General features: G+C 36.7%; 1 protein-coding gene across 2 annotated transcripts in view; it reads right to left on the reverse strand.

Annotated features, from left to right (window-relative positions):
- The window catches only part of LOC126377861 (zinc finger protein rotund-like), a 196302-nt gene that overhangs the window by 137168 nt on the left and 31864 nt on the right, over positions 1–27270 (reverse strand). For both annotated transcript variants that reach the window (XM_050025864.1, XM_050025865.1), the window contains exons 2-3: positions 17195–17291; positions 16633–16760 (exon numbers count right to left, since the gene is read on the reverse strand). In XM_050025864.1, the coding sequence (XP_049881821.1) occupies positions 16633–16760; positions 17195–17291 (225 nt within the window). The remainder of the gene's footprint in view (positions 1–16632; positions 16761–17194; positions 17292–27270) is intronic.

The following is a 27270-nucleotide window of genomic DNA, read 5'->3' on the forward strand; positions in this document are numbered from 1 at the left end:
TTCTATAGTCTCTGCTTACCCCGGTGGGAAATAGGCGTGAGTTTATGTATGTATGTATGTATCAATTATAAAGTTTTAAATTCGGGTAATCGTATGTTTAAACTCGTCATCACTAATTTAAGAGCCACGCTCTTATCGGTGTAGCATTCTCCATCTCCATGCTACTTTTTAGGAAAAATAGGGCAGTGGTTTACTCGTAAATTTTGTATAATAAAAGTGACTGCCAAGTGCCTTCTGATTAGTTTAGGCTGCCTTACCCCTTCAGGGATTACGGGTGTTAGTTTATATACGTAATTCAAAAATTAAAAAAAAAACAAAATTTTTGTATACATGGATACCTCTTTCACTCTTTCAAAGAAAGGCAACCTCCTCTACTTTCATGATATTAAAAAAAATAGATCAATCTTACATTTCGATCTTTATCAAAACCACAAAAGATCCCATCTAAAGTATAGACATAACACATGAAGACAGTCCAAAACAATATACCATGATCATTTTCCATAAACAAGGAAATTAGCCGTGAGCGAGGGTGTCCACAATTAATCTGCCAAATTAGACGCGTCCCTGCTAAAATCGATTAGGGCTGGCCGACCGAAATTCATGCTAGGGAGGGGAACAAGTTTAGGAAATGATTAGGCGAAGAAGTGGACTTAGATCTTTGATAAGGGTGACTGTAAAAATATTTTAAGTATATTGTTATTATTGTATTTATTGAAAGTTATTTGACAAAAGTTCCATAAATATATTAAATGATGATTTGATAGAAATCTAAGCTTTAACCTTCTAAAACTGAGACATCAACACAATAACTAAAAAATCCGGTTTGGATTTTGAAAGAGCATTCGATCTTAAAACTGTAAGTCATGTAATATATTTACTGTTTAATAATATTTTGTAGTAACTTAACATGTCAATGAAACTGGTTATTTATTTTCTACATCTACAACAATGAAAAATCATCTCCATAATGAATTAAATCACTGAAGTCAAAGTTGATAAAAGGAACTTCAGACAATTCTGATGTTGAAGTCTAAAATATACCAAATATTATGATTTAAGTTGAAATGTGTCTGAAAGCTATTTATAAACAAGTTAAGATTTTTAACCAACTCGTTTTTCACTTTGACCTGTAGATCATCGGAGTCAACTCACTGAGTCACACTAACGACTCTAGTTCACGGCAATTCGCAACGACGCTGCGTCTTGGCCAAGATAAACATGCCAGACTTTTTTTTTCGTTACAGCAAAGACATTAACCAAGGATGCTGTACGTGGTCGCCACACGATTGTGTGTTAGTAGGATAAACATTCAGATGGTTTGAAATACATTTTATCATTTAAATTAAAAATGTTAAAAGTGTGTTTCGATGTGTTTCTTAAATCGTAACATCATGTTTTTAAATAGGTATATTTTTTGGAATTGAAAAAATCATTAAAACGCACTCTTTGTAAAGAAAATAGAAACTTGTCAGTAGTTACAGATTTAATTTAAAAAATTGAAAAGCATTTTTTTAAAACGATTTTAGTCTGTTCAAATAAAATTATTTTATTTTTCAGTTAAATACGTGTGCAATACCACCAGCCCCTCATATCCGAAATACTGACCTAACAACATTCCTTACCACCCGAAAACCTTCAGGCTTTATCCTGACGCGAATCTGAACCGATAATCCAGTAGTCACCCTACACTGGATGTCATTAGATGAAGCGGAGGGGGCGTCGTTACAGCGATGAGTAGAGCGGCCATTAATCACCGGGACCGGTCTCCGTGCTGTCAAAATTGTGGCCACCGCGCGATAGATATGTGCCCGCCATTGTTGTTTCGTTCGCCTTTTGTTTTCGGTAATGTTGGGCTTGACTTGGAAACGGGAAGGTATGCTTTTAGGGAAGTGCATTGGGTGTGATTGGGTTGAGAATGGTTCGGTTGTCTTCTTATCTCGACGTAGCGATGGTTAAAAGCGAGCAGCTTGTATTTCTAAGGCTATTGCATAGCTAAATGACTATTTCGCTTTTCTACCACAGTAATTCAGCTGGCTCGGAGCAACGCTTACTTTGCATTACGTATAATATATAATTTTCCTATAGAGTACATTTTAATCAGGCAAAAGGGTTACTTTTACCTTTCGTCAAGCTGTAAATTCATTGTTCCAAAAGCTTAGTATCAAAAGTAAAAAACATTTAAAAGCAGTAGGAAACTTTCAAACAACAACAATTGTAATTAGTCTACAAAGCTGTGGTAATATGAATTACCAATTAGCCACGTAGTAACGTATATAAAACTGGTGAAAAAATACATCACAGGGCTTTTCAAAACAAACTCGCCAGCCAACGAAACAGTCTCACAGGAACGATGAAACAAATTGCCTCCGGTAAGCAAGTTACAGAGGCGTGATCATACAAATATCTATCCCACACACCTGGCTTTATCATACAATTAATATTAAAAGCATAAAGAACACTAATTCGTGCAAAATCAAGCATAAAATCTTTGGGACGAGACAAATAGATTCGCTTACAAAAAATGAATAATCATTACTCTAACTAATATACATTGCCGCGTTGCCAAGGAGTTTGAAAATAGAATACCGTTCTTACCAAGCGATAGGTGATGCCATTTTTTGCGCCAACAAAAATGGGGTGAATGAGACAATGGTTGAACTGTTTTACCCCTTAAGCGATTTTGACAAATGATTACGAAATACATCTTATTCAAATGTTTTCTTGCATAATTGAATTCGACGTTCAGTAATTAAGATGTTATAGATATTCGACAGTCGGTTACTTCTCTTTGTTAGTAGTTAATCCATTTTTGACGCTCGACTGACTGACTATAGTTCCGTTCCGATGAGAAAGTAATTCAATTAATTGGTTTATCTGTGTAATTTACTAAAGGTTTCGTTTGATTGACGAAGAATTTTGTATTTAAATTGATGTTTAAAATTAGAAGCTGGGTGATTGAATTGAGCATAATAGATGTAAAATCGTTAATAATGGTGATATTTAAATTGTTATTTTTTCACGGGTGAAGTGTTATAAAAAAACAAAAATATTTTTTAAAGTTTCTAGATTAGTTTAAATGTCTATTATGACTTGATATAATTTGGACACCAAAGCCCAAAAGACCGTTTTTTTTTGTAATAAAAGAATTGGGTAGTTTCTTCACCATCATCATCGTTGGCCTTATAAATAAATAAATAAATAAAATTGTTTATTTCGGATCAAAAAATTACATCCATATTATGTTAGTAAGAAGTGACTTATGAAACTATTGTTAGTAATGATAATTATATTTACTTCTTTTTTTTATTTTTTTTTCTTATTTATTTTTAATTTTATTTTATTATACGTCTGTTTCAGACGATTTAAGACGTCATTGCCTCGAAGAAATGAAGTTTCTTAGGTCAAAGATAAATAATGAAATTCTGATTACTAAATAAAGACAGACCTAAAGGTGACCAATAACGTTTTAGTTTTTCTATTTAACTTATTTATGAATTAAAAAAAAGAAATGTAAGTAAATAAATAAGTGCGGCATTTTGTTATGTTTTTCTGTGACGTCACAGGGTGCTTTTTCATACGAATTCCATAGTAATTTTGTGTCTTCCAAAACATCCCGCTTAGGGACGGTACTGACAAGTATCGGCGTCGGAAGGACGTAATATACGATCCCGACGACCCGATTACTCTAGCCCTAGAGGCGGCCAATCAGCTCGCGACACCAAACACTTCAGAACCCCGATACCGACCCCGCCGGCGTGGTCGACGATTTCCCTCATTCAGCGCTTATCGCTATCGACCCACTAGGGTCGATTAATCCTTTCAATATTCTTCCTCTCAGACGACGCCTTGAGCCGAGGTTCGCGCCCAACTGGGCACCCTCAGGCCTGTTGTCTTAAACGTTGTACCGGTTGAGAGCCTTCAGCGCGCCCCATTTGTCCGGTCAAGTAGTTAATGCCATCTGCGGCAAATCTACAATAAGTCACGTCAAAAAAAAAGCCGTTTAGTAAAAAGTAACTGATTTGACATACCCTGTTATGCTGGGTAACAAATACCTCTATTTGCAAAGTAAATCGTGATTTACTAAAAATAGACTTTATCAGCTGTACGTAATATCGTGTTGGAATATGTAACCAATCGTAACTCAAGCAAAAAAGAGACGCATACATATTTCAGATGTTACTAAATACAAGACGCATGATACACGAATGTAAGTTAGAAACTTCATCGGTTATTCGACGAGTGCTCCTTATATTACGTTTATTATTATTATTATTTTGATAGCAACAGTTTTGTGGTTCCGTAGACGAACCGCTTATCTTACCTCAAAAGAAATAAATAAAAATAAATAAATAAATTATTATATTACTTATCAAACCTCCAGATTAGGTAAGCGAACCCTGTGGAAACGGAATAACGCTTGGGACATAGACAGTTTTATGGTTACGTATTTTTACAGGTCACTTAGGACACTCTTCTTCTTCTATCGTGTGGGTTGTGAGGTGAATTACCAACCTCATCAACTTAACACCTCAACTCAACTTAGGACACTATCTCAACAAGACACCACGAAAAGAAGCAACCAAGGTCGACCAACGACAAAATGTACTTACTCAGTTGTATATACGCTACCTCAAGCAGGGCTAACGCAGGGTGCAACGTGACAAAATTATCGATCGATTCAATACATTTTGTTGAAATCGACAAGTTTGTTTTCCTTAACATGTGTGAATGAAATTACTTATTTGGGTTTACATATTAGCACCAATCAACGCAGCGGTAAACGCGCTCGGTCTGCGATTGTTGAAGTTAAGCAACTTTCGCAAAGGCCGGTCATAGGATGGGTGACCACAAAAAAAAAAGATTTCATCTCGAGCTCCTCCATTCTTCGGAAGGAACGTTAAGCCATTGGTCCCGGCTGCATTAGCAGTCGTTAATAACCACTAATCCGCACTAGGCCCGCGTGGTGGTTTAAGGCCCGATCTCCCTATTCATCCATAGGGAAGGCCCGTGCCCCAGCAGTGGGGACGTTAATGGGCTGGTGATGATGATGATTAGCACCAATCAACAAAACGAAATAATCATATCATTAGAATGGATAAATTGACATTGACAAAATTCATGACAGTGATAAAAATATATAGGATTAATATGTCACGCTATGTCATTTCCATACATTTTATAATCACTCTTTCAACTTGACTAAGGCTCTGGTATCTTAATGGTTGCACAACCAACCGGACACCAGGTGTCAACTGCATTTTGTTGGTGACGCAACTGTGGTGGCGCCACCATCATGTCATAGAAATAATGGCTTTTAATAAAAAAAACATAGTCCGTCTGCCTCACACACATCATGTCTGTAAGCTTTATATTAGAAATAGTTTCCGTTACATGAGTCACTTCAGAGGCCTATGGCCGCTCAATAATAACCCTGATACCAGGGTTGATGGGGGTACTTCACCACAACCCACACGATAGAAGAAGAAGATAGCTTTCCTACTAAACTGGGAAAAACTAAAAATATAAGGGTTCCGTTTTCCCTTTTGAGGTTCGGAAATCTAAAAACAGAATGTGTTCAGCTGCTTATCGACCGTGTAAGTCGTAAAAATTGACTAAGTGATAAGGATTCCGCACACCAAAATCAGGAGCAGGTTAGAAGCAGCGCGGGGCAATTCACTACAGGTCCACGTTACCCAAACCCAATGCGATGATGGAAAAACAAGGTTCCTTTGAGAAACCAAATAAACATTAATATAAAATTAACAAAAATGAATAAAAACTATATGACAGAAAATAACAACTTCACAAACAATATTAATATAAAAAAAAATTAACTATTATTTAAAATTATTTAAAGTAGAATTAAGAAAGAGAGAATAGTACGGTTATGTACAGAACCATACGCACGCAAGTTTGAACCAAACTTATCAAGTATTTTTTTGGTTCAACAAATGGTGAATTCTCCCCATCGGGAATCTCCAGTAGTCTTGTAACTTTCTGTTTTTTTGTCTTTATTATTTCATTATTGTATGGAAGTCATCAAAATATCGTTAGCAGGGAACACTACATTGTGTATATTGGCAATTTTTTTGTCGTAACTCAAAAAGTCGGCTTGCAGACGCCTATATCATTTTTATTGTGTTTTGATATCAATGCGGTATTGTAACCTTGCAATGGCGTTTTTGTTTTTTTTTTCGTGTTTAAAAAGTGGCAAGGGTTGACTACACCTGATGATGTGTGTGAAATATCGTCGTACATCCCTTTGGTTGGAATAACCGTTTTATTTGTCTTTTAAGATATAAACGGTGACTTCCTAAATCAAATGTAGATAATAAATCTTGCATACACTTTCACAAGTAGTTAATTTATGTTTTTTTTTTCGTTTGAAACTATGAAAGAAGGATACTTCTAGTTTCTGAATGTCCCTCGGCAATCATCGTATTTCCGAATATAAACGAATGCTAGTGTCTTTTTTTTTGACGCGACTTATTGTAGATTTGCCGCAGATGGCATTAACTACTTGGCTGGACAAATGGGAAGCGCTGAGGGTTCTCACTCGGTACAACGTTTAAGACAACAGGCCTGAGGGTGCCCAGTTGGGCGTGAACCTCGGCTCATGGCGTCGTCTGAGAGGAAAAATATTTGAAAAAATTAATCGTCCCTAGTGGGTCGATAGCGATAAGCGCTGATTGAGGGAAATCGTCGACCATGCCGGTGTCGCGAGCTGATTGGCCGCCTCTATGGCTAATGCTAGGGTCCATGTTCGTCGATTATTAGATTTATCGTGTATCAGAATTTGAATTCAGAACTAAGTACTTTATTTTTGTTCTTTTGTTCACGCGGGAAACAAAAGAAAATAACAATAAAGAACTACGTTCTGAATTCAAATTCTGATACACGATAAATCGAATAATTGACGAACATGAAAATTAGCATACGTAAGACATTTATGAAAATAGAAGCACATGCATGATCGCGTATAAATAAAAGTAATAACCAACCCACAATCCCACTTGCAAATTCCAAACGGACAACTTGCAAGAACACGTTGTGCCTACTGAAGTTTATAGTTGTAAACAGAATGCTGAATATGCGATTTAGTTATATATGTGTATCAGCTGAAATCCTTAATCGTCATCAGATCCTAAAAAAATAGCTTAGTTATCAAGTGATAACTCACAATAGGGGAGTTAAGATCCGATAGTGTGGATGAATTTGTAAATAAAGATTTTGTGTGTGGAAGGTGTGAATCACCTGGGCGGTTAAAATGGCCACATCGAAGCAATTCATCTAAGAAAGCAATATTGCAATTTGACATTTGCGCATATAAAAGTAAGTGTGCAATGCAAACAAATGTCAAATAGCAAAATTGCTTTTTTAGATGAACTGCTTCGATGTGGCCATTTTAACCGCCCACGTGATTCACACCTTTCACACACAAATTCATCCACACTTTCGGATCATCCTCTTCTATCGACAATTTAAGTGTGCAATTGTGTTGATGAATTTATTTATTGATTGGATTTATGAATTCCGTGCAAAGTCGTAGTAAAGTAGTTATTGGTTTGGCAAAAGATATAAATTGATTAGGTATTTTTGCAATCATGTAGTATTGACGGTTCGGCGCGTTGGCCAAGACAGCTCGCGTTATCAGCTCGCTTCACTGACCGCAAGTTGGGGATCCGTAAGGATTTGAAAATGTTCACTAATATTTTTTTTTCTTTAGCCTAATTTATGTTCCACTGCTGGGGAAAGGCTTCGGTTAGAAAGAGAATAGGTTGTCTTTCTAACCATCGAAAAGCGAAAAGTCGCCAGTATGTCGGTATTCTACAGACCACACTTCGGGGAGTGTGCCCGCGATCTACACGAGCTCATTCCACCATCCCCTTTTATCTTCGGACTTCCAGACGTACAGGGTTCCATCTCTATTTGGTGGACATCCCAACAATTCGCACAAAGCGCTTCGCATCTGCCTTCATTATGCGCACTGCTAGGTAGTGGAGTTCATTGCCGTCTTCTGTATTTCCGAATACATATAACCCGGGAGCTTTCGAGGCCAGAGTGAACTGGCACCTTCTGGGCGAGCTCCATCTTAGGCCTCGTCAATGCTTTCGGGAAAGTCTGAGGCCAAGAGCAAACTTCAAAGGTAAAAAAAAATCTCTGTCTTGGGCATTATTCTGCTAGGTTTAATGTTTATCCATTGTTAATGTTTTTAGTAAAATACAAAAATGTGTTTAACACTACGCTTTACTCTACGTTGTTGAATAAGAAAATCTTCTTTTATATTATAAGATAAGCCTATGGAAAGTCACTTTAGTGTTTTAATTGACATTAATAACATTTTTTTTTTGAGAACAATAGGTATTTGCGATGAATACATTTCCAATTAGATTTTTTGAGGTTCTATCTTTGTTAATCGCAAATAAATTAAAATTCACATAATATAAACCAGAATTATATCTAGAAGAAAAAAGAGAGTTAGCATCATAAATCTTCTTATAACTGGATCACAGAAATAACGTAAACGACCTTACAATTATAACCTTATAACTATTCTATTACTGGACATGTTCTTTTATTCCGTTATTAGCTCAAAACTTGTTGCTAAAACGAGCTAAAGAGTCTTTTATGTTCCTAAACTTTAAAGTACAGCAATTTGCTCCGTCAATACATTTAAAAATTAATACAAAACTTGATAAACACAATAAAGTACAACTATTTGCTCCTTTAACGTAGTTATTGATTAATGCGAAACTTGATGAGCGGGGCAAACGTCAAAACGGCCACAGAGCGCTGCTAGTTTTAATATACGTGCGGAACCACTGTTATCACCGTGTATATCAGTTAGGTTTTTCACGCTATCACGCAGGCATTCGCGCATGGACTCACGCGAGCGGTCGAGAAAGTGCTGTCGCGATAATAATACCGTTTAGCCAACTATTTAGAAGTAACGAACATTACTCTGTACGATACTAGAGTATATAGTACTGTAGCACAACTCACAACCTGTATAGCCAAAGAAAAACAGCTGAAAGAAACATCTCGGCACATGGCCCTAGACGACCCCAAAAATATGTACTTAAAACAATTTCAGTAACTTGGCTGCCTGATATTGGTTCCCTCTTACATTCCGCCCACCACCACCAACCATCAACCACTGCCACTGCTGTGGGAAACCACTGCCCTATTTTTCCCTAGAAAAGTAGCATGAAGAATGCTACACCGACAAGAGCGTGGCTCTTAAATTTGTGATGAATATTGGTTGCCAGGTGGTTATTCCCAATATCATTCCATCGTCTAAGTAATAATAATTTGCATTAGGTATCACGAACACAAGTCGGGCTAATAACTTATATATTTAAACTACTTGCATAGTTACTTCTTGCAATCTATCGGCATAGCTAATTTATTACGTGATGAGCTATAATTATTGTCATCAAATACACTTCTCATCAAAAAAATCGAAACACTTCCGTTTTCATTGTTTCTGTCCGAATTTAACACAAAAAAGAATTCATACGATGAAAAAAAATACATAAATGTATAGCTGGCAGTTTGGCCATTACAGTAATAAGCGAAAATTCTAAATTCAAAATTAGAATTTCATTTGTTTATCTTATAAACGAAATGAATCACTGTTTTGAGACAAATGTGTGTTTAGGGTTGGAGTACATTTAGCGTTTAAAAACTAAAAATTGGCGCCTATCCTTAAACTTTTTGTTTTTTATTTCAATAATGTGACTTTGGGACGTCTGAAAAAAGGTTTTTTTTCTAAAACGTATGGATACTTCGCCCACAGAAGCCGCCCAAGTTGTGGCATTGCTGGATTCTGGCCTTAGTCAGCGTGTTGTGGCTGCAAGACTGCATCTAAGCCTGTCATCTGTTCATAGAGTCTATAAACGTTATCGGGAGACTGGTTTGTTCACGCGCCGTTCAGGATCTGGCAGGAATCGGGTCACTTCTGAGCGAGATGATCGATTTATTGTAACAACTTCTTTAAGAAATCGACGCCTTAACGCTTTTCAACTGCAGCAGCGGCTTCGTGTTGTACGAAGGGTGGCTGTAAGTGACTCTACAATTAGAAGAAGGTTGAAGGATCGTGGACTGGTACCGCATAAGCCAGCAAATGGGCCGAAATTAACTGCAGACCATCGAAGAGCGCGCCTTAACTTTGCACGTGAGCACCTAAATTGGTCATACCTACAGTGGAGCAAAGTTCTCTTTTCTGATGAGTGTAAAATTATGCTGTATGGTAACGACGGAAGGAACAAGGTCTACAGAAGAGACGGAGAACGCTATGCACAATGCTGCATTGAAGAAAAGGTCAGCTATGGTGGCGGTTCGTGGACGGTTTGGGGAGGAATCAGCGCCGACGGTAAGACAGAGCTTGCTTTCGTGTCTGGGCCACGTCTGCCTGCACTAAACTGTCATCGGTACGTCGAAGAGTGTCTCGAGCCTCATGTGATGCCCTATGCACATTTTATTGGCAACGGCTTCATATTCATGCACGACAATGCTAGGGCTCACACCGCGGGCGTCGTACGAGATTATCTTAACGAAGTCGATATCTCTATTATGGAATGGCCAGCAAGAAGCCCGGACATGAATCCCATTGAACATCTGTGGGATGAATTAAAGAGACGAATTCGAGCAAGAGATCCTGCCCCAGAAACACTTAGCCAGCTGCAAGATGCAATCCAAGAGGAATGGGACAATAAACCACAGCATGTGATCGTGACTCTCATCCGATCGATGAAGAACCGTATGGAAGCAGTAATTAGAGCTCGGGGAGGGAATACAAGTTATTAAATAAACGTTTTTTAGCTTTTTTTTTCATTTACGTGTGTTGTTTTATCCATTTCCTTTATACTCCATACGGAATAAAAATGACTCATTTAACAAAATACGAAACCTATGAAAAATTCATTTAAATTTAGAACATTAACATTAATATTTGATAAGCTCATATTACTCACTATTAAACGACATTTAACATTTATTCCTAAATGTACACATTTTTCTGATAATCCTGACAAAACGTAAACTTGCAAGGTGTTTCGATTTTTTTGATGAGAAGTGTAGTTAATAAGAACAAATTATAAGTAAAGAGATTATGCATGTTCTTCTAACATGTCGGTTGTGAGGTGGATTACCAACCTCATCAACCCTTGTGTTGTTACTATTGAGCCGCCAAGGTATTTTACATGAGTCAGTAAGTAGTAACCGGAAGTAACGTGCCTTCCGAAGCACGGGTCACCTTACTTTCGGACATTCAGGTGAGCAGCCTTACAAAGTTGACTTTTGTGATATGTTTCCAGCGGGATCCGAAACCGGAACTTCCGAATTATGCTGTGCATGAAAAGGCCATAATTAGAAACTAGAATTATCATCTATGTATAATAATAATTCTAGGTACCTTCAAAGAAGACCACAGAACGTAAAATTTTGCCGACGTTCACATCAAGTCCCCTACAAAATTATGAAAACATTAACAAATCTGGATTAATGACCGCAATATTCAAATGTGGAACACATTCCCAAGGTGTTTAGGTATGCACCAACTGCATCTCGTCTGTGTGAACAAAGCTAAGTACTCCTATTTGCCTTAAGAAATATTACAAATAATTAATCAAAATTATCCTAAATTCCTCTAGTGTCCCGGTTAATTTACCTAATCCGTCATATTTGAATATATTAAAGAGTTTCAGACCGTACTTTGCGAAATGTGTCTTTAATATCTGTACAACAAAATTATAAATGAAAAAAACTTCCGCTAAACGGTTAACTTGTTAGACGAAATGCACCCCTAATAGGTACAGAATACGTGAGCTTTTCATAAGCTTATAGGGTAGTGTTTTAATAATTTGCATACTTTTACGACGCTGCGGGCGCCAAAATTTCGTTCCATCGAGTACTTTGGAAATGCAAAACTGTATCAATTATTATGCTAACATCAAAAACTATTTCGACCTTTATACTAAAGCATGAGGGTCTATCACTGACCGTGAAGAGTGAAAATAAGAAGTGGTGTTTAACATTGGTAATGATGCGTTCAGAATCACTAAACAGGTTTTGTCTATTTAGTATACGTAGCGCGAATTCTTTTTTTTCTCTTGTCTAATAATGAATGATCCAGTCACAAACAGGGATGCGTATGTAAATCTGTAGATTCGTGAGAAAAAATGTGGGTAACGATTTTTTTTTAATTTGTGTTAGGAATTTTCTAGCACGTCGCTTAAATGCGAGAGTAACTCTGTCTGTCTGTCTGCTAGGTACAGTCATGAGCAACATAATGTACCCATTTTAGGACTCTGTCGCACTAACATATTTGACATTTAGGGCTACAGTGACAGTTTGTCAATCTGTCCTAAGTTTTTGCTTACGAACACGGCTTTTTTCTAAACATCACTATTTGGAAGAATTTCAGAGAAACATACCTAGTTTCTTGTTTTACACTTTTTAGAGCGTGATTTTTCCGAATTCGGGTTATAGTTTTTAAACTTATATTTTTTATTGTATGTTTCTCAGCATGCACTGGCTTATGTCGCTCCCTGCCTTATTACGGAATACGGGTAAATTTTAATAATGAATATTAATTAATGGTTTTCTTTTGCAAATACATAAAAAAACTAATGGCTATGACTACAGGAAATTAGTTTTTGAACATTGTATATTCTAATATTTCTTAGAAGTAATGTAACAGACGGGTCGATACAATATTTTTTCCTGAAAAAAAAAAAAAACTGAAATGACGTCATTAAATTCTAATTGTGGCTAAACTTGTCCCTCTATTATCTACACAATGATATTACATTCAGTAACATAGTCTGAACAACAGTTAATTGTATCAATGTTATAATTTACTTAAAGGTGCAAGCTTCGAAAGCTCGCCTCAGAATTCACAAGTGCAACTTAACAGTAGTTAGTATAATAAGCCTGCTGGAATTAATTGCTTAAACGGAAATTATTTAGCATAAAGTTATCAAGTATAATTTGCACTCAAACAAGCTATTAAACACACGCGTCGAAACGGAGAAATTGTGATACTGCATAAGTTTTAACAACGTTGTAAGAATGAGTAAAGTGGACACAGGTAAATAGACCAGTTTCCAACTAGTCAAATTAGTTACTTTTTAATAAACGTCAAATCAAGAAATTACTGTGGAATTTGTATGAAAAAGCAACCTGTGACGTCATAGAAAAATATGTCAAAATTTCGCACTTATTATTACATTTTTCTTTATTCCAATTCATAATGTTTACAAGAATGTTTACTTAATAAAATTAATCATTCATAAATAAATTGAATAGATAAATAAAAACGTTTTTTGTCACCTTTAGATCTGTGTTTATTGAGTAATCAGAATTTCATAATTTATCTTTGACCTAGGAAAGTACACAATTCTCCCTGTAAGGGTCTGCAATCTCATCAGAACATCACTCAATAAAATTTATGTGGTTGTATAAACGCTACCTCATCAAGGTGGTTAAAAAGGCTAAATTGAAGCAATTCATCCAAAAAACAATATTACAAATTGACTTTTATATACATAAAAAGCCTCCGTGGTCCAGTGGTTAGAGCGTTAGGCTCACGATCTGGAGGTCCGGGTTCGATTCCCGATGGGGACATTGTCGAAATCACTTTGTGAGACTGTCCTTTGTTTGGTAAGGACTTTTCAGGCTTGAATCACCTGATTGTACGAAAAAGTAAGATGTTTTCGTGCTTCGAACAGCATGTTAAGTCGTTGGTCTCGGCTATTAGCCGTAAAAACACCTCCACCAACCCGCATTAGAGCAGCGTGGTGGAGTATGCTCTATACCCCCTCCGGTTGATTGAGGGGAGGCCTGTGCCCAACAGTAGGACGTACATAGGCTGTTTATGTATGCATAAAAAGTAAGTGCACAATGTAAAAAAAAAAAATGATACTTCAATATTGATTTTTTAGATGAATTGTTCTATGTGGCCTTTTTAACCCGTCTGGTGTCCGAACAGAAAATTCAAATTCAAAAATATTTATATCGGAAACTATTCCATAATATATTATGTTAGCAACAGAAAGCAGTAACAGCTTTTTAAAGATGACGGAGATGTAAAATGCCTCTTGGCTCCTACAGAAAAAAGATAAAAGTACATTCTACGCAGTTTGATGTTACAGTCCAATTATGACTGTTTGTTCCCAGTAAAATGGATTAAAATACAGTAGTGTTGTAATTATACATACAATGTAACGGCTGTATAAAGAGGGAAAGCTAAGCACTTTGTAATCCGATCGAAAGACTTTATTATCGAACGAACTATCGAATTTCTGTTTAAAAATGGATATATTCTGGTCCATAGATTAGACATAGCTCCGAAACGCATTTATCTATTTAGGAATTCCCAGTGGTCCTACCAGTAAGTCTATTGGGAAGGAAATTCCCAGTAGTTCAACTGGTAAGACTACTAGGAATAGGGGGCTGTAAGAGAATATTACGTCTTATATAGAAAACATTTATGATGTATTTTAAGAAGCGCCGGTTTCCAACTATTGATTTATATAAAATGACAAAGTTACTCTCAATCAGAAACCTTTACGTTTACTGCACAATTATCAAAAAGCATAAAACTCTTTATTATGATCCAGCTATCCTTAAAAGAAGAATTCATCATGAAGTTGCAAATTCACCATATACAAAAACAAGTTTTGCTAAAACACAGTACACTAAGCGTTCGGCAAAATTATACAATGCTATCAACAAGAAACTAAATATATACCCTAAAACTTTGTACGAATGCAAAAAGACTACAACTAAGTGGCTTGAGACCCAATTCTACGAGGATACGGAGATACTTCTTTAGTAACAAAATAATAAATGTCTTGGCTAGTACATGACATGCGCATACATTAAGAATACCATTGGAAGTAATTTCACTATCTTTATTACCTACCAATATTTAACTATTAAACTATTAGATAGGCTTGCATAAGAAACAAATATGTACATACACACACACACACTCACACACACACACACACTCACCTACACACCCACAACAATAGCTGATTTTTAAGAACTGGGGAGTTACAAAAACCACATCGAGGAAATTCACCTAAAAAGCAACATTGCTATTTGTCATTTGCGCATATAAGAGTAAGTGCGAAGTATTGCTTTTATAGGTAAATCGCTTCAATGTGGCCTATTTAACCCCCTATTTGGAATGACAAGTAACATGTACAATGCACATTTTTTTCATATCATCCTTTGACTGTTTATGGAACGTACTTATAATACGAACGAACGTACTTGAGAATAATGTAAACTCAATGAACAATGACAATGTTAGTTTACTTATAAATTAGGTTACGCAAGTTTATAAGACTGTTCACTAAAAGTTTCTAACAGATTTTTGTTTTTGTTTGTTTATGTAATTACCAGTTTCACTTACATTCAGAGTTCAAATAAAAACACGATTTCATTTACATAAAAACGTTTGAATGTCGCCGCGGTCGCGACGCCTGGCTTTGCATGTTAAAAACTATTTCGCACTTAATCACACTTTGTAAATGAATTCCAAGATTCTAAATTAAATTGCATATATTCATAACATAACATGAACAGTCAATATACGTCCCACTGCTGCGCACAGCGCTCCCCTCGATCAACTGGAGGGGGCATGGAGCATACTCCATCACGCTGCTCCATTGTGGGTTGGTGGAGGTGTTTTTTTGCGACTAATAGCCTAGCTCAACGGCTTGACGTGTCCTCCGAAGCTTTTTACTTTTTCGGACAATTAGGCGATTCAAGCCTGCCTTACCAAACAAAGGACCGTCTCACAAAGTGTTTTCTAAAATGTACTTATCGGCAATCGAACCCGGACCTCCAGATCGTGAGTCCAACGCTCTAATCACTAGACCACGCTGTTAATATTAGTTATTATATAAAACCTTGTTGGATGTTATATCCACTACATACTGTTAGAACGTGTTGTGAAAAATTGTTTAAATGAAGGAGACATTTTGGTCCAACAAGGAACATGATTATTTACGAGTATACAAATCACAAAATAATATTACACTTATGTTTTGTTGCAATTTTCGATTATCTATCGTTCAAATAATCATTATGTTTTGCATACTTACCAAATTCCATAGGTATAATTTACTATAGATTTAATGAATTTAATAATCATGACTTTATACAAAACCGTTTGTATGCCGACGTTATTTCTACTTCTAGTTAGTTCTACTTGTTTTTTCTCACCCATAAGCTCACACCACAAATAGATTAATTCTTTCACATATAAACCTTTTCACACGGACTGTAACCTGAAACCTGACGGAGGGCAGCAGTAACTGTCAGTACTTTTTAGAGGCGGAGGACAGAAGCCCTAGTACGGCTTTGAAATAGACTACTTCGGGGCCATCCCACTCGCGTCAGACAAAGTACTGCGGGAAAAAGGGAAACCACTGCCCTGTTTTTCCCTAGAAAAGTAGCAAGGAGAATGCTACACCGACAAGAGCGTAGTTCTTGAATTAATGATGACGATTATAAACCTTTGAATCTGGCAAATATACGCTAAGTCACGTCAAAAATAGTACAATATCACCGAAAGACGAAGTACATGAAACTAAAGAGGCTGGTACTCACATCGACACCACCGTTGTTCCAGGGAGGGAGCGCGTAGTGGGAGGGGTCGTGATGGCCCCCTCCCATGTGCTCTGCCATCACAGACATCCAGTGGACCAGGCCCTGGGCCCCGCCGCCGCCTGACGTGCCTGCAACATTGACGGCGTGAGTCTGCTGTTGTTGAAGCCTTTGGTCATTGAATAAGAAATGTTTTATTTTGACCATGTGTTCGTACAAAGTGTGGTGTTATAAAAATACAATAGTTGGTAAGTAACATAGTATCAATATGGACCTGGTTAAGGCACTGCAACTACAATCAAATGGTTTCATGAGCTCAGTTCAGTTTACCCCAAACGAAGAATGAAGGGGTCAACTGATCCTAAAAAAAGGCACCACATTATTCTATTCCATTCCCATTATTCGTTCGGAGATAACTGAGCCACTGTCATGAAACCATACAGGCGAGTTGACTACAAAAAAAAGTGTACAGTCGCCCACAAGTCAGACTTTAAAGAGGGCGAGTTGCCACTTAACCCTGAAAGACTCACGTGATCTAGAAGAAACATTAAAATGTAGAACTTACCAGTGGCCCCGGCGGTGGGCTGCGCGGCGGCCTGCTCCTGCCCCCCGCCGCCCGTCACCCCCCCGCCGCTCCACACGAACGCTGACGACGCGCCTGCCTTCTGGAACAACACCAACCACATGTTACGACACCGACTTTGTAAAAAAAAATAAGGAATGGCATAGTCATGTTTATTGCTTACATTCAAATCTCAGAATCTACGATATAAATAAAGAATAAACAACATATCCACAGATAATGAAGATACCATTCCTTAGCAATACAAATTATAGTTTAGTAGTCTGTTTTTAGGTACAGATGATGTGAAAAATATAAATCATTAAGGTACCTATACTGGAAATACCTATGGAAAATTTTGATTCTGCATTTTTTCAATAAAAGATTTAGACGTAATATAGCCGTTATCGTAACTCCAATGAGAAGGCCTTCGCAGATCTTCACAGTCTACCAAGATCCTTATTGGAAAACTGGACCGTCTACGCAGAATCTTAGGAGACTGAAAAACCAATTTCAAATGACAAAGTTGATATAACAAGACATATAGCTACGTAATTGAAACTTCTATTCCAAGTAGACAAAGTCAGTTATGTCATAGAACATAAGGACAGGAATACTTGTAATAACCAAGGAGAAATCGACCTTTATTGTTCTGTAGTACCTACTTATTACACCTATCTTTATATATATACCTATCTTTAGATAAAAACTTCCAATGTTTTCGTTTTACAGATTACCTCATCGGGTGACTCCGTCATTCTGTCCACATTGTTCTCATCATCAGAAGTCTCCAGTCCCAACCCATTGGAGAACAGCATATTCCTTGGGTACAAGGAGTAGCAGTCAGCCATGTTTCTCCTTCTCTTGCCAAGACTAGCCAAAAAGCTCTTGTAAAGCTGTGTGGGCAAGAGAAACGGCGACCGGTTTTGAAACCCATCCTTAAAGCTCAAATTCTGGCCTCTAAAAGGATTATTAAAGTCAAAGTCGGGTAGGAACTCTTTCTTAATAAAATCTGCGACAGGGTGCAGTGACAAAGTGTTTTCTGTGTAATCTAACGCAGTGGCATTGACAATCCCTTCTTCATTAGGCCCATTATTCTCAAGATCGCTCGTCTCGGAATTGTCACTCGATAAATTGCTATCATTCTGGTCAATTTTATTATCATTTTCTTCGCCATTAAACTCTTCGAATTCCCTCTTCATTTGCAAATTCATCGGATTTTTCAAAAACACGTTCGAATTCGATAGTGTGACAGACATTTTTTATATTGGCACTATTTTTTTAAAACACTTATTTACAAATATATATTTTTCCACTACTTAGTGTCTATTTATATAATTTTAGAAATAAAAATAAATATTTCTTCGTAGTTAAAATTATTTAGGTATTAATAGGAACTATCGTTGGGTTAGGAGGTGCCTGGACCAAAAACTAGAAAAAAGATAACACTATTAGTTAATACACTATATTATTATTTTTTCAGATATGTACTCAATTGATATTCTTTGCCCGTTTTGCATTCTTTGTTATTTTTATACTATTTAAATCCTATTAGGAAATCCGTTTACAGTTTTGACTAGTAAAATATTAGTACGGTGTTTTATTTCAAAAACCTTGATTTATGTTTCATCTTGTTTTTTCACCAAAATACTATCCAAAATCCTATGGCAGTATCAAGTTTATAATATTAAGGTTTGTATAAGCTATACTTCGATATTTGAAACTCTAGCTACTACGACAGGAATGTAGAATAAAAAAAAAACACAAATATAACGATATCTCTGTAGTTAATCATTGTATTTCGACAGTAATTGGTAGAAGTGGAGAAGTATTATATTTAATTTCAATGGATATATTCAAAATTAAAATAACTAATTTACCTACTAGAAGCGTCGAAGTATCGATTTCGGAGTTTTACTCTAATGTTTGTTATCTTAATATTTACTTATAGTATTTTGGAGACAAAACGCGATGTACCAAAATCAGGATTTATTTATGTGCAACGGTTCCTTATTACTATAGCAGAAAAAAATTGTCTAAAAGTAGAGAAAATATGCTTTTGTTCGCCAAAGTAACAGCCGAGTCTAAACAAGGTAAGATTAAAACCACATTGCGCCCTTTTCTATTTCCTCTGCAATGTTTCTTGTAAGATCCGTTTTCGCGGGGTCCCCTTACCTAACCGGAAAATTTGACTAATTGGGTTTTTTTACAAAAGCGAGTGCCTATCTGACCTTCCAAGTCTTCCAACCTTAAAGGGTAACCAGCACTTACACACGTAAGGTCACATACTCCGAAAAACACAATCAGATAGGTGGGTTTCTTCACGATGTTTTCCTTCACCGCTGTGAGCTGATATACTTCGAAATAGTATCTATAATTGTCCCTTTTAAAAAGGTGCCTTGGCTGAGTCACCCATCCAAATGAAAGTGGGTAGAAATAAAATATAAATCAATATATATGACCGACGGTTGCATTCGATGTAGGTCACAATGTAAAAATATTTCGTGAACTTTTACCATTTTGAAACAGTTAGAGTGATATATATATATTTAAAGGGATATTTTAGTCTGTCTGGCCGCCGAAGGGTAGACTAATTTGGAATTACATCATTTATGAACGAATCGGGTCGAAATGTATAGTTTGGAAGTAGTAATATGTCAGGTCTATAGATTTTCAGATTGTTAATTTCCAATTTTCCAGATTTTGTCATAGTTTTGAGATTTCTAAGTAAGTACTCAAAATAGATGTAATCGTGTACTCAGCTGTTATCCAATTAGTTATACAGACAGACAACGTCATTGAAAATGCTACCGAAGAGCTTGGATCCCCAAATATATCATGGCTGACTTTGCTAACTGAGATATATGTAGTTTTATGTAAAAGAATTTGTATCTTATGGTGGTATTAATAAACGAATCTTTAGCTGAGACTGCCCTCAAGATCATGCTCAAGTCTCTGTTTTTATATAAGAACTGTCACATTGACATGATCTTGAGGGCAGTCTCGAAGCTAAGATTAGTTTATTAATATAACAAATGCAAAAGATGCAAATCAGTTTCGCTAAAAATTGCAAATACGTCAGTTAGTGAGATCTATGATGATATGCGCGGTCAAGTGACTGCCATATGAAGCAAATCAACAAGGAGTCACATGAGACATTGAGTCAATGCTAAATTGTGAAAAAAGAAAAGAAAAATAAGAAGAATGTATGGAATTATTTCAATCCTGACACACTTGTAACAAAATTACATACTACATTATTAATAAAAATACAGGACTGCAAAAATATACTCCATAGACAAAACTGAAAGGTTTAGTAGAGTCAACGAAAAGACTCAACCTACAGATCTAGTCTCTAACAAGAAATGTAGTTAAAAGTTAATGTCTTATAAACTTGTGTGGAGAAGTGTACTGTGGGAGTGTGTCCGATCAGAAAGTTCTTATTGGATGTGGCAAAATTGTGGACAATTTAAGTTGTTCTACATTTGAATATTGACTGTAAAAACCATAGAGCAACACGGTCTTCTGCGGGTAAAACAGTCTACGTACGTTTCACACCTGGTCTGGAAGTACTCTGTCACGCTACTCTTCTGCGGGTTGAATATATAAATAAATAAAATAATATAATATTGAATAGGATCTCCTTTTTCAATAATAACTTATTAAATATAGCTAAGTACCTACTTCGAACTAAGGGTGGTAAATGAAGTACAACCTATATAATCATAACAACTGCACCTTTTAAATTAAATATTATGTAATTGAAATATTTTATAATGGTGAGTACAATATTTTCAAATATAAAACTCACAAATCGTATAAGAAACAAAATCTTATAAGAAAAATAATAAATTAAATTACACTAGACAAAGGGTCTGATGGAATGAAAACAGCTGCTTATTACTACTCCAAATAATAAAAACCATAGCGTATTTTCAAATATGGAATCAAGCACTCATTTAAAGAAAAACAAAAGCTTATAAAGCAATGAACAAAAAGTAAACCAAGTCAAAATTTCCCGAGTTTACCAACTACTTACATCCTCTTCACATTAGCATTTAAACGACTTAATACCAAAGTATCGAAGACAAAGACAAGCAAATGACTATAACGACTAAACACCGCGAAATTTTTCACCACACGCAAGTGAATAACAAACAAACTACAGACAAAGGACGCACACAGATACAGCCTAATTAACGTTATAACGTTTAACCAGCACATTTACAACACTAATGCAACGCTCGCACGTGTCTCGTCGACCAACTAATTATACCAACAAACAAAACTTTCAATTACAAATAACGATTAGCCCATTATTAACGATTATTCTAATCGCGGTCAAGTTTAGGCGCGAAACGTTTACCGCCAGCGCGTTTTTGTCACATTTTTTAATTTTTCCAAAGCTTTTTGTTGACGCGAAACGGGCGAAGAATTTCTTTTGAATTTAGAACGGCCAGCATGGCTGATCGATTAGTTAAGTAAAATTTATTTTTTTATTTTTGAACGGGGTTCTCGGAATTCCGTTATTGTTTTAATTTTTTTGTGGTTTTTAGAAGGAATTTTTAAGGAACGTCTAGATGTCTTTACCGCGAGGTATTCGCTATGAAACTCTTCCCGAGAGGTTGCTGCAAGGAAAAGCATTCACAACACATGGATGGTTTTCTTCAGTGATACGCATGTGTGGGTGTCCACGTATACTGTAGCATGTATCGGTGGCCCCAGACTTCAGTCGTGGTGTGACTGTGTGGGTGAGATTTCGAGCGTGTGAGCGTATTTTATGACTCTGAGTGCATCCCTTTCGAACTGCATGCAATTTATATGTGTGCCGTTTTTATTTTTTTTCTAAACGTCGCGGTTCCGTGTGTACGCGGGTGAAATTTTCGTGTATGGGTGCTCTGTTTTTTTGAGAATTCAAAAGGGAAATTTTACTTTAAACTGCCGGTTTAAGAGCGAGTTTTGTGTGACGGTCGAAAATGTATTTTTTAGTTTTATATCGGCGATATGAGAATCGCGGATAGCAAAGAAAATGTAAGAGGAATAAAAAAATGCATGCATCGTACGTTTTCAGGTAGACACATTTTTCTTTAACCCATTTATAGATGGGCTCATATGTGTGAGTGTGCTTGCATCTTGGGTGGTGGGGGTGTTCTTAAAAGGGTTGAGGGGGGAGAACATATAAAAATGATAACGCATCGCAAGACGGCTGCTTTTATGGTTTTCCTTTATTTTTTAAAGGTTATTTTTTATTGAAGCGAAGAGAATGGTCTCGGAGGAAAATTCCTCACGACATGCTACGAGTGTCGCTATAACTTCTACTCAAATTATTTTCGTTATACATTTTAAACTAATTCTATTAAATTTGAACGAGGTAATGTATTCTTACAAGGGTGGTATGAACTCATAGTTCGTTGGATGCATGCTACGACTATCGTGTACATATTTGTACAATGAAAACATCTACATACCTACATTCTAAGTTCTTGTTTCATTTAGGGACATTCATGAGACGAAACTTCAAGAATGTCGTTGAAGTCAATTAAATGATAACGTCCTCTCTAACGTCAATGACTTATTAGCTTTTAATAAATTTTATTACAGATTGATACATCATTATATTTTTATTGTTATTTTGTATATATTTTGGTTATTATGTATTTAATGTGTTAGCCTCCGTGGTCTAGTGGTTAGAGCGTTAGGCTCACGATCTGGAGGTCCGGGTTCGATACCCGATGGGACATTGTCGAAATCACTTTGTGAGACTGTCCTTTGTTTGGTAAGGACTTTTCAAAATCACCTAATTGTCCGAAAAAGTAAGATGATTCCGTGCTTCGGAGGGCACGTTAAGCCGTTGGTTCCGGCTATTAGCCGTAAAAACACCTCCACCAACCCGCATTGGAGCAACGTGGTGGAGTATGCTCCATACCCCCTCCGGTTGATTGAGGGGAGGCCTGTGCCCAGGAGTGGGAAGTATACATACATACATACATAATATCACGTCCGTTATCCCTAATGGGGTGGGCAGAGCCACAAGTAATCAAAGACAACTTGCAGCCACTGTTGATACGAAGTCCAAAGATGGATATGATGAACCTTATGGTGATAAGGGATCAGCCTATCGCCCATAATATTAGTCCATCATGTTAGAGGACACAATCCCTCTGTCAGTTTTTACGACATGCCCGGGAAGAGAAGCAGCTGAACGTGTTCTATGTTTTTTATTTGCTCCCAGAACAGCATAGAAGAAGTAAATAGGCTGGGATATATAGGCTGGGAAGTATATAGGCTGTTTAATTGTTTATGTATGTATGTGTGTATTTAATGTGTATACGTGTGTATGGCCCTGTTCGGAGAATGTTTGACTTCCAACGCAGTGTCACGGGTTCGAATCCCGGCTAGGGCTCTAAGCCACTGAATTTGACTTTATGAATTTGAATTAATATTGGGATCATTGATAATTAATAATCCATCTTTGGACTTCGTATCAACAGTGGCTGCAAGTTGTCTTTGATTACTTGTGGCTCTGCCCACCCCATTAGGGATTACGGGCGTGAGTTTATGTATGTATGTATGTATCATTGATAATTCACGTCGTGGTTTCTAGGATTTATGCCCCGTTACTGGCAATGGGCTCGCCCCATGTAATAATCATGAGACTTAAACGTAGCTGGCGCACCTCTGCTTACCCCTTCGGGGATACAGGCGAGATGCTTTGTTATGTTCTTCTTCTTCTACCGTGTGAGTTGTGAAGTGGATGACCAACCTCATCAATCCTGGTGTTAGGGTTATTATTGAGCCGCCAAAGGCCGAAGCTCGGATCATCTTACTTCTAGACAATCAGGTGATCAGCCTGTGATGACCTAACCAAACTAGGGATCACAAAGTGATTTTTGTGATAAATCCTCTACCGGGATTCGAACCCAGGACCTGCGGATCGTGAGCCCAACGCTCAACCACCGGACCACAGAGGCCGGAGACTAATAGTTGAAAAAGATAGGAAAGGTTAGGTGGCATGTCACCCACATAATATGTGGGTGAGTTTACACTTTTATATTTTTTGTAGTCTACTCGCCTGTATGGTTTCATGAGACTGGGCCAGTTGTTATCCGAACGTAGAATGAAGGAGTACTTTGGTACTAAAATGTTGTAGCTGATGCTGCCGGGCGACTTACCACCTATAACACTAATTTGCTTAATTTTGTTTTTTTTTTTAAGATAGCACGCGCCAGCCGTCGAAATTGATGATACCCTACATAAAAAAGTTACACTATGGGGTGACTGCGATGCGTTTTGTTTGTTTGAAATTAACGCACGATGATTATGCGTTTTATTGCTATGTTTTGAATTGAGGAAATTAATTCGAACTTTCATGACTAATTTTATGATGACCATTTTTTGTTCTAAATTAATTTGCATGCTGTTATTACTGTTCTAATATGCATTTCGCGAAGGAGACTATAAGTAGGGTGAAATTTGTAGGTACCCGGACGAATAGCACTTAGTAATAGAAAACCACATACATAAAACATAAAACTTGTCAGAAAAGCTAAGAAATAGTCGAATATATATTATTTCTATACGAATATCTCTCCTTGCAGTAAGTGAATACAAAGTTATTTTTTCCCTCAAAGCTTTTACAATGCACTCAATTTTCTAACAAAAAAAGCGAAGAAATAAAAGAAAAAAAGAAGTACAAGCATCGAGCGATGCAAGGAAAAAAGCACACACACTCACTTATAGGGAAAATATAAAATATAGCAAAGAAAAAAAATGTATAAAAAGCAACAAAAATATATTATTCTCAAGGCGGACCGACACACAGGTGTGTGGCGTATGTGTGCGGCTCAGCTTGGGAAATACTCGGAGTAGCTTCTAAGCCAAGAATGAGAGGATACTAAAGTAGTAAGTACCCAAATAAAAAAAATAGGTGCTACTCGCGAGTATAATGAAGAATAAAAATTATTACGATGCTTATATAATAGGCCTTTTCCTATTAGAACATGCAAGTTACAATTTATAAAATTATAAAAGAAAACAAACACAAATAATTAAAAATAAAATCCACGTTTCTCCAAATGATCAAGTTACGGAGCTGTAATAAAAAAAACAAATTTCAAAGTTCTGGGGTTTGGCGCCAATGAAGTTAGTAAGTATGGGGCTTTTTGGCGGAAAAGTGAACGACATGACTGCTTTCTTTATTGAATAATTAATACGAAGTGGTGTTTTGTGCTTAATGATCGTTTTAATTTAGTCGAAAAACATTCGCAATAGTGTTATTGTATCGGAATATGCAATAAACAAAGTGTCGCGTGCTGCTTCATAACTCGAAAGTTCATGTGGACTTGTAGTTAATTCGTTTGGGGTTCGGCGTAGGAGTCTGCTCCGAGAGTGGAGGCTTAGGTTTCATCATTCATAGTCATCACGTTTCATAATTTCATTAATCATAATCAAGCAAAAAAAATACATTAGACTTGGCTGTATCGGCATAGTTCACTTTGCCTTGTTCTTTAAAGACCAAAACAAAAAAAAAAAATATTATGGTTAGTTTTTCGCGGGCAGTGTATCGGGATCGTGTCGTATTTCGTGCGTGCCAGAGAAAATTCACAATTATTTCATATTCTATCAATTCAACACGGCGAATTTGCTTTGTTATCGTATGACATTTGTGTGTGTACAATAATGTTTGTGTCCGTGATATAAAGTGTGTTATTTTTTATAAGAAAATACGATACTAATTATATAGGTATTATGTGCGTTTGTGTCTACAATACACATTTTGGAAAATCACTAAATGTTTGTGTTATTGAGATGCTAATAATGTACTGTGGCGATATGTTTTGGACAACGGTAAACGTATTTAGTATTGTTAGGTACGTAGATTTTGATTAGATGCTAGTTATTTATACCGTACTTACGTAATTACTAACTTTAAGGATTGAATATGGTACCTTTCTATTTTGAAACTAATTGTTATGGCTATCTTAGTTTACCGAAGCTCGATGAAACGCGGGTACCTAGTCCATCATTCTATGGCTGTTCTTCTGACTACCGTCATTAGAAAAATAATCGTGAGTTTGTTGGCTGACACAAGCACATCCACCAGCCTGCAGTGAATAGTGGAGAATGCACTTAGCTTACATCCTACTATCAATGAGAGGAGGTCTGTGCATAGCAGCGGTGGGACATATTATAATAAATAACCTTCTTCTGTTTTGAATGCGGATAAAAATCACAATAGTAGTTTTTAACACTATCATACTCATAGACGGAAGCCAGAATGGAAAATAAAACCTTATAAATGTGAAAATGACAAAATTGACTTCTCTAGTATTTTTTACTGTAGACTTGTTTACTATGACTGCTGTATTATCATCATGATTGTGCCGATTCCATAAGGAACGAACCTATAGACCGCATCATGAAGGAAGTCCCGAGGCCGTGGCGCTGGCGTCGCAGAATCTGCATAAAATTATTATGATTTGTCATTTAGTCCCATTGAAATCCGCGGGACTTCTTTTGTGGCAAATATGTATTTTTTTTATTTAAACAGATCGATTTGTTGCTTCTAGAAGCTGACATGTCATCTGTTCGCTGTCACCTGCTCGTCTCGTGAGTGGACATTGAGCGCTAATCATCAGGTATGTGGATATTTTGCTTTCTATCTTTTATAAAGAGTGTTCTATGGGTTTCCATTGTTTTTATCTTATCTACTCAGGAGGCTTTTCGGCGGGAAACGGGAACGGGACAGTTGCTTTCTTCATTGGGTAATCTAAATAATTAATACGAAGTGGTGTTTTGTGGTTAATGATCGCATTAAGTTAGTCGGAAGACATTCGCGAGTATTATTATATTGGAGTATTCAATAAACAAAGTGTATCTGCCTATTTTCGCTTCGTGCCGGGAAGCCGCTTCATAACTCAAAAGTTTATGCGGACTTTTGAGTTAATTCGTTTGGGGTTCGGAGTAGGAGTCTACTCCGAGGGTGGGGGCTTAGGTTTCATCATCATCACCTTTCATCATTTCATTAATCATCAAGAAAAAAAAATACGTAAGACATGGCTGTATGGGCATAGTTCCCT

The sequence above is a fragment of the Pectinophora gossypiella genome, chromosome 24 (genome assembly GCF_024362695.1).
Source record: "Pectinophora gossypiella chromosome 24, ilPecGoss1.1, whole genome shotgun sequence".
Classification (NCBI taxonomy): domain Eukaryota; kingdom Metazoa; phylum Arthropoda; class Insecta; order Lepidoptera; family Gelechiidae; genus Pectinophora; species Pectinophora gossypiella.